This window comes from Diachasma alloeum, unplaced genomic scaffold (genome assembly GCF_001412515.2).
Source record: "Diachasma alloeum isolate Michigan unplaced genomic scaffold, Dall2.0 Dall_scaffold_00204, whole genome shotgun sequence".
NCBI classification, from domain to species: Eukaryota; Metazoa; Arthropoda; class Insecta; order Hymenoptera; family Braconidae; genus Diachasma; species Diachasma alloeum.
Genome location: NW_021680369.1, coordinates 58,097 through 67,673, shown reverse-complemented (window position 1 = coordinate 67,673; position 9,577 = coordinate 58,097). Strand labels below are relative to the sequence as shown.

The 9,577-nt window shown below is 43.8% G+C and overlaps 1 protein-coding gene across 1 annotated transcript; it reads left to right on the top strand.

The window, feature by feature from the left end:
• The first annotated feature begins 4,389 nt into the window (after positions 1-4,389).
• On the top strand, positions 4,390-4,803 carry LOC107036098. Its single transcript, XM_015253836.1, has one exon. It carries the CDS (start codon positions 4,390-4,392, stop codon positions 4,801-4,803), a length of 414 nt encoding a protein of 137 aa, XP_015109322.1.
• The last annotated feature ends 4,774 nt before the right edge of the window (positions 4,804-9,577 follow it).

The window sequence follows — 9,577 nt, the reverse complement described above, 5'->3', positions numbered from 1 at the left end:
TATCGAGCGCCAATTATATTGAGAATAAGACGGGGTTATAGTTCATTTATTGTTCTTGTATAATTATCTTTATTAAATAATTTTGTTACCCCGCGAATTCGATTTTATTTTGATTGTTGGAACCCAGTCATTTCAAAATAATTTTTTGGAGCAGCGTTTTGGAACCCAGTCGCCTCCGCGGATGATATACTGACCTTTCGGCGGCTGTTCCTCCGTTGGTTTATTCTGTGGATTTCGGATTTTGGTTTTTGTGCGTTTTGAGAGAAAACGTACTGGCGTTCAACTTTTGGATCTAAGATTTGGTCGCCGAGGGCTGCGTATTTTTGTCTCGTGTCCGCAGAGGGGCAAAATACGTAACAATACATACATACATACATACATACACACATACATACCGTAACGTGTTATTTTATTTCGACCGTTCAACGGTGAAATTTACCATCCAGACGAGAAGTCATCACTGCGAAGCGAGAGTCAAAATGGTTTATTTGGGGTTATGACTAATGCTTTGTTTTTATTTTTATTTTTTTGTTATTGTATCGAGCCACATATAGGGACTTCGGCAGCCTCGGACGTCGGGTCTCCAGGGGGCTGGAAAGGGAGAAACTCCAGAAAGTCATTATGTGGTAAAAGAGCTGCTTTTGTATTTGGATCGAGTTCCCGCGTTGGAGGGATATCTCGAGTGCAGTTCACCGGCGGAGCCACTTGTCGGAGGTGACGGGACGAAGGCGGTTATCGGCCGAGATTTGTGAGGCCATTTTGGATCTCCACGCCTAACCAGAAGTGATGGTTTAGGCAGTGCGAGAGAAATTACCGGACTGACGTTAGACGTCCGGTAATTATATGAGTGTCTATTGGAGGATGTCTGGTTTGGTTGGGGTTACAACCAATCAGAGCGGCTCATGGAACGGCCCTGGCCAATGGGGTTCGATTGGCGGGAAGTGTCCCGAACGCATAGGAGAAGCGTGGGTTTTAGCCTCACTTCTCGTTTGGGTGGCGAGCGAGGTGTTGTTTTGTGGAGAACCTCTTGCTGGTGGAGCAATTCGTCTTGTTGTGGACACCAGCGTTTACGGGATTTGTAGTATTTGGGGAATCTTTCGCCCTGGCTCCTGGACTAGACTCGTTGGAGATTGTGGTGAGCGGAAGAAGAGTTCCAGAAATATTATTGCGTATTTGTTTTATATCGACAACGATCAGAATTCGCTCGTTAGCTGTTTGACGACGCTTAGCGTCGGGCGAAGTGACGCCATTAGAGTACTTTGATTTTCGGGGCGAGTTCTTATCGTCTTGTAATGTCCAAAATTTTGTACGAGAAACTTTAAGGCTAGAATAATTTTATGTGAAATCATTAAGAACCAAACCCACAATTGTAAACTAAATTGAGTGCATTTCATCACTTGAACTCGATTAAAAATTCCAAAGACATTGGAATCGAGTTCAAAAGTGATGAAATGGCACACTCAGCATGCCCCAATTACCCAATACTAAGATTCGCACGCGAAGGAACGATTGCAAACCGATTAATTAAGACCTCAAAAACTGAATGAACTACTTTCCCATAAAAATCAAAAGAGTGGGAAAAGTCATACGACATTTTCCACCAATTAAAAATGGACTCGTTTGAGCCCATGTGACAAGTGACCCCAAAATTCATATAAAAATGTCAGAAAAACCAAAATTAAACAGTCTTGAAGCAGCGACGGAGCAGTAACAATTCTGGTGTAAATAGTTCATTTAATCGGTCCGGTTTTTCAATCCTTCCTTCGATTACACGGGATAGTACTGAATTAATAGTAAGTTACGAACAATTGAAATTATCCGGGAATAAAATTTCTTTAACCGAGAGTGGTGACTTTTCTTGCAAATAAGGAATTCGTTTATTGTAACGCGTTGTGGACAATCTCAACCAAACTCTTAAAATCTTCAACTTCAACTGCCAAAAATTCATTAAAATATCAACGAGTAGATAAGAAAGTGTTTCCGTGAAAGTATCCATAATAGCCTTTAGCGCGACTAATTGCTGGTGAGGAAATTACGGATTTACCCAGGGATCTACAAATACATCGAATAATTTATAAATATCAGACCGAATTGTGAGTAACAAAATTTGTAAACCCAAATTTGAATCCTTCAGATCATTCCAGGGATAGGAATTTTAGCTACCTAGATTTCTGTAAAATCACGCTCATGTTTTTGTAAACCGAGTAGTTATACAAAATATATTTAAATTCAAATTTGATTCCCACTACAACTCCAAATGTCTTGATTAGAAATTCGTCTCAACTGAAGCCCTATCCTTAAATCAAGCCCTTTTTCCCTTATATTTTAAAAAAAGGTAAGAATATAAAACTTTGCGTCGTCCGATAATTATAAAATTCAATAATTTTAGCTTTGATTTTAATGTGACAATTAAAACATCTCCATTCGACGCTAAAATCCTTCTCTGGACATAACAGTCTGCCTGGCGGAGGTTAGCCTCTTTTGTATAATTCATTTTGGACGTATGATTTTGATATTATCTTGTGATTTGAGATGTTCGATTTTCTCCGGAATTCAGTGGTTTCTCTGAACGGATTTTGACTCTCGTTTCAATGGTTTGGTTGCCGATCGGATGAGGAATCGGTCGAAGAAATCCTTTGGAATAATTTATTCAGTTTTGAATTAAGTTTGAGAACTACATTAACATTCGAAATTTACGGTAATTACTTTTGTTTTCGATATTTGAAGTTGTCGTATCATTCCGTCATCGCATCGGCAGTTGAAATTGTAGCGTCTTGTCGACGCTCGAGTGATTCGTATTTGACCTTGATTGCGGTCGCCTTTTGTATTGTCTGTTCCGAGGCAATTTCAGTTGCCGCTGTCGATGTCAGTCACCTCTTCGATTTGGGATATTTTCATATTTTATTCTATCGGAAAATTAACCTCCCATTCAGTGATATTAGTTGACTTTATTTTCGCTAGTCATTTCTGTAGTTTGACTTTATTCATGATTTCGTAATTTTGACTGAACTTATTCTTTTGACTGACTAGTATTTTATTATTTTGGACCAATCATTGGTTAGGGATTTTCTAGTTTATCGAGTCTTTAGCTTTTCTTGAATATTTGTGTTATTAATTTTCTGAGGGGTGATTTGGATTGAAATGAATAAGGGGGTTTATTGAATAAATGATTTATTCCCCGGATTATTGCATTTTTGGATAATTTGTTAGATAAGAAAACCAAGTCATTTCGGAAACTCCCGAACAACCATTTGTATCGAGAACCCAGCCGCCACCGCGGTTGTCTGAGCTGTCGGAGGTTGTTCTTTCGTCTGGAATAATTGTCGATTTAATTTGTTGTTTGAATTGAACGGTTCACCCGTGGTGGCGCCCAACTTTCTTTTCGTTGTTTGGTCGCTGAGGGCTGCGTGTTTTTCACCGTCCGCAGAGGTAAGAAAATACGTCACAATACATAAGTGGGGTAGAGTTGCAGACTCAACAGGAGACGGAGTGCTCCCTTGCATGGGCCCGGTTGGGTAAGCTCATTGTAGAATTACATGAATTTGTCCGACCTAGGCAAAACATCCACACGGAGGTGAAAGCCCAGAGTTACCTCTATTAGCAATGCCTTCAGAAAGCTCAAGGGGCTGGAGGAAGCAAGCACTCGAACCGAGCACTCGGTTATTGGACCGGTAGGAGGCCTGCTAGCACCACCGCGCCAGCGCTCACGAGCAGACTCCGAGACAACGACGAAGGACTCGGAGATGGAGAACTCGGACATCGGAAAGGGTGATTGAGAAATCCGTAAAGGGCTACGGAGAAAACGGTCGAAAGTCTCACCTGGGATCGAAGCCCATGAGATGAAGAAGGTGAAGAAGCAGCTACCGGCATTGTAGGAAGTACCATCCATCAAGCCACCTGCAAATCTGAAATGGGAGCTTGTGGAGAGCAAGGAGAGGAAAAAAGGGCAGAGTACACAGCCCGAACAGCTGACTCCCAAAAAGAAAAAGAAGAAGCACCAGATGAAGACTTCTAGGAAACCAGCGCCGTGACCTGATGCGCTAATTATCCGGTCGAAAGACAAGGAGAAATACTCGGAGATTCTATGTCGAGTAAAGAAAGATGTTCCTCCGGAAAAAGCTCACGATTGCGTCGACATGATCCGCCGGACAGCCATCGGGGATATATCGATATTCTTGAGCAAGAAGACGACTGACGGAGCCCCTGAACTGCGTATAGCCATCGCCAATCACCTTGGAGATGAGGCTCAAATGCTCAGAAAAGGACCAGAAGAGGACCTCGAAATAAAGGATCTCGACGAGACAGCAACGAAAGAAGAAGTTCTCAAAGCTCTACAAACAGTAGCTGGAGAGGAGGACGAAATAACTCCTAAGGCTTAAATTTTTGTGTATGGCATATGGTGGAACCCAGACCGCCTCAGTGACTGTCGCAGCAACTGCTGCCAAAAATATCCTGGGTGAGCATGGCAAAATTAAGATCGGTTTGGTTATTTGCCATATCAGGAGACTGGAGAGACCGATGAAGTGCTTCAGGTACTGGCACTACGAACATCTCGCCACGAAATGCACGAGCACTGTTGACCGATCGAAGTTCTGCATCAAATGCACAGCGACTGGACACAAAGCTTCAGACTGCAAGAAGAGGCCCCTATACGCCTTGTGCAGTGAGAAAAAAGGCAACACAGAGAATTGTGCTCACATTGCTGGTAGCAGTAAATGCCCAGTGTATTATATAAGGAGGCGCTCCAAAAGGTCCTCAATAAACGATGATGAAGGTACTCCAACTAAACCTCAATCATTGTGAAGATGCACACAACCTGCTTATACAGATGGTGCGGGAGTGGAAGTTTGACCCTGTCATAATCTCAGCGCCGTATCGACACCTCGGCACCCAATTCTGGATGACTGACGCTAGCACGAAGGCAGTAATCTGGGCTTGTGGGAAACGGCCAGTTCAGAGCACTACGGACAGTAGGCTTCGTCAAGGCTAAGGTTGATGGAATCCATTTCTATAGCTGCTACGCCCCACCGAGCCTTTCCATCGATCAATTTACGGAATTCCTAGACAGACTGACTGAAGATGCGAAGCAGCAATTTCCCGTAGCAATAGCCGGGCACTTCAATGTTTGGATAGTTGACTGGGGAAGTAATTAGACCAATAGCAGACAGCGGGCTGTACTGGAAGCCATGTCATCGTTGGATGTGATTCCACTGAACAGCGGTGATGCACCGACTTTCATGAGAGGAGAGGCGAGTTCAATTGTGGACCTTACATTCGTGAGCAGCAACCTCGCAAAGGGGAGCTGCTCATGGAAAGTAATGGATACGTACACCGCAAGCGACCACCGTGCGATACTTTGGGAGACATAAACTCACCACAGAGTCGCCTCAACTTCTAAGAAAAATAACTGTATTGGCTGGAGAATGAGCACTTTCCATCGTAGCTCTTATCTAGTCGCACTGGACGATCGCCCGATTAGTAGGAAAAATGCTACTTAAAAGGCACGGAATATCATGAAAAGAGTGACAGAAGCATGCGATGCCACCATGTCTAGGAGACGGACAGTATACTGGAATCCACCACTGGACTGGATATACATTGGTGGAATGACACTATCGCCATTCTACGGAAGGAATATAATGCTGTCAGAAGACTGTCTCAACGTGGCCTTAAAAAGGCAGACGTCGAGGAGCTGCAGTGGAGATATAAGGAAGCACGCCGGAAGCTCAGCAAAGCGATCAAACGTAGTGTTAGGAGTCAGCTGCGGTTTTTGTTTTGTTTCGCGATATTTTGGGACACTTACTGTCATCTAGTGTCACTCTCGGCATTCTGAATAATTTTATAATTACTGACTCCGCTTGGAATACCTTAACCATCGGAATTTAGAATCCTGTCGTGAGAGAGACGCCATTCTGTCTAGATCAGTGAAACTACAGTTCACTAAATTCGCCGGTAATTCCGAAGTGTATTTAAATTTAGAGACCGATTCAATTAACGCAGTTGTAAATGACTTTGAGACTATTACATATACAAATGTGAGATTTAGTTAAAATCTGTGAGTGTTTTTCTTCTTAGTGTAAGCCCCTATCCGGCACCAACGTCCTAACCCAAGTTTCAACATTTTGGTCCTTCGAGTCGCATCGTGGCTCACGAGTGACATTTATCTGATTAAAATTGTGGACGAACAATTGAGCATAGTGCCGTATGAGAGAATCATCGAGTGAGCAGTGTTGGCGTCTCAAGGTTCGTGGGATTATCTGCGGAAATCATCCAGAAAATCATCGAGCTTGTTATAGAGACAATCATCGGTTAGAATTCATCGTGGAAATCATCTCTAGGAGAATTATCGGAGTTTAATTGATCGGTGGAATTAAGTGAGCAGACGCGCAGTCGCTGGTGCATCATAACGGCGGGAGTTTGGCGTCGGTTGATGGTGCATGGCCATTTTCTATTTAATAGCATCGGTGGAGACCATCAGTCTAGCAGGTAACTGTGCCGCCGACCACGGTGATACAGTTTGTTATCTTTTATACTAGTCGAGAAGTTATCGACATCTGTTATAGCAGTAATTAAATATGGCGACTTTTACGAGTGTTTTAGATGAGCAGGCTGAGCTCGCTGACTCCATTTCAAAAGACTATCAGGTATTAATTACAGAGACAGTGACTCCCGCTAGACTGGAGACAAGAAGCAGAGCTTTGGATACCAGGAGAATCATGCTTGTTTGTGAAAGTTGCTTTCGGAGCATGTTTATTTCACGGACAAGAAGTATCAACGGGCGAAAGAGATTTATCTGTCAGCTGTAAAAACGATGCAAGCTTTCAGAGATGCAGATATGAGTCGTACAGGTGAGGGGGAAAGTTTGAACTCTACATTGAATGCCCAGTCGACGAATTTTTCTCAGCAATCTGTTCTGAAGATGGCTCAATTCCAAGTCCCTTACTTCGATGGGGATCCTGCTAACTGGTTAGAGTTCAGGGATATGTATTTGCAGCTCCTCGCTATTAATCCTCAGTACATTAATGTGCAGAGGTTATACCTTTTGAAGAATTATTTGACAGGCAATGCTTCGACGAGGCTGAAGCATCTCGTTATGCTTCTAGAAAATTATCAGTTGGCATGGGATAGCCTAGTGGAGTACTATGATAACCCCAGAGCGCTGATTAATGTGTATTTGTCAATTTTATTCAATGCAGCTCCTGCGGTCAAGGATTCCGTGCAGTCTCTCAACAGGTTATACACTGAGATTACTGAAGCTCTCAATACACTGGAAGTATTGAAGAGACCTGTTGGGGAGTGGGATGATCTTCTACTTTATATCATTGTAAGGAAACCAGATCCTGCCACAGTTGAGGAGTGGCAAAGACTCCTGGCAGCCTCAAAGGAACCACCGAAGTGGAATCAACTGAGGGAGTTGATTTTGACCAGAATGAGAGTTCTTCAGTCTTATCAGGCTGACTATGCTGGAGTTTCTTCGAGTGTGACACCTGATGTCGTTAGATCTTCGGCGAGTGACTCGAGAGGCAAGAGAGGAGCTAATTCTGGTGGAGCTAGAGTTCATCAGGTTGCTGCTGCTGCGGATGCTATTTCTCAGAGATGCTCGTTCTGTCAAGAGGACCACTATGTCGTTTGGTGCTCTCAGGCCTTAGCTCTTACGCCACAACAAAGCAATGAGAAAGTTAAAGAGCTCGGGCTATGTTTCAACTGCCTTGGGACTCATAGGGTCATTAAATGTACTTCAAAGAAGGTCTATCAAAAGTGCAGTGCTAAGCAGCACTATTCATTTTAATCAAGGTGGTTCAGCTTCAGGGTCGAGTTCAGCTGATCCTGTCACTCATGCTGTTGCTCATGACCGGTTGGCAGGTGCGTCTTCTGCTATTCTAGCAACTGCTGTCATCAAGGTGAAATCTATCACTGGGGATTTGATTGAAGGAAAAGCTCTGGTCGATCCATGTTCTCAAGTGACACTGACATCGGAGAAGTTTGCCCAAATGCTTCGACTGAAACGTCGCAATTATTCAGCGCTAGTGTCAGGTGTCGGGGGTGCCGATTCTCTGGCTGCTAAGGGAATTATTTCCATGGAGTGGTTCTCCCGCTGGGATCAACCTGTCGATGTTGCTGAGGCAGTGGTGCTGGCATGGTTGACTGATTATGTACCAGGGGCAGAATCTTGTCAACATTGGGCTGTGCTGGAGAGTATCGAACTTGCTGATCGAAAGTATAGCAGCCGCAGGACGATCGACGTTATTCTTGGAGCAGAAGTTTATCACCAGATTATTCAGCCAGGATTAAGACGAGAGTCTCTGGACCAGCCGATTGCCCAGCCGACTTCTCGGGGGTGGATTATATCAGGGAAGGTTCTTACTGAGAGAGGTAATAGCTATCGAAGTTCGAGTTTCCACATTTCAGCTGATCATGAGTTACATAATTTGGTGAAAGAGTTCTGGGTTCGAGAAGAGGTGTTTTTGAAGCCTCCAGGAGAGATGAGGGGAACTTCAGTGTGAGGAGTACTACAAGTCTACCATTTCAAGAGATGAGAGTGGACGGTATGTGGTGAGGATACCTTTCAAGACATCACCTGATCGGCTAGGGGATTCGCGTGCTCTGGCTTTGAGGATGTTGAACCGAGGGAGTAGTCGTTTCGCGAGGGACCCGGTGTTGTATCAGGAATATGATAACTTTCTAGAGGAGTATGAGCATGTAGGGCACCTGTCTAAGGTAGCGGCAAGAGGTGAGAGTGACTTCGTGATTTATTATCTTCCTCATCATCCTGTAATCCGAGAGTCGAGTTTGACTACCAAACTGAGAGTAGTATTTAACGCCTCAGCTAAGACATCATCGGGGCTATCTCTTAATGATATTCTTCATAAGGGTCTGAAGCTTCAGGCAGAGATCTCCAATGTCATCTCGCACTGGAGGAAACATAAATATCTTTATTCTGGAGACGTAACCAAGATGTTCAGGCAGATCCTCATCCATCCTGAGGACAGAAACTTTCAGAGGATTCTATGGAGAAATAATCAGGATGAGATCGTAGAATACCAGCTCAATACTGTGACGTACGGTACGAAGCCAGCTCCATTTTTGGCAATCAGCACTCTTCATCAGTTAGCAGAGGATGAGGGTGAGAATTATCCTCAGGCTAAAGACGTTGTGCTGACTATAACGTATATGGACGATATCTACGGAGGATCCAGTACTGAAGAGAGCTACAGGAATCAGATAATCGAAGTAAATAGGATGTTTGCAGCTGGAGGCATGCCTCTGCTAAAGTGGACCACGAATAAGCAAAGCTTTCTTCAAGGCATCTCGCAGTCTATGAGTGGATCTTCAATTCATCTGATTGATAATCAAGAGTCCCATTGTATCCTAGGTCTCAACTGGGATTCGGTTGAGGATTATTTCTTCTTTTCCCCTAAAGAGCATCACGAGAATGAGATTTGAACGAAACGTGTTATTTTGTCACAGGTGGCCCAGCTGTTTGACCCTCTGGGGTGGATAGCTCCTTTTGTCGTCAGGGGAAAACTACTCATTCAGGACTTGTAGAGGTCTGGAGTCGGTTGGGATGAGCCATTAG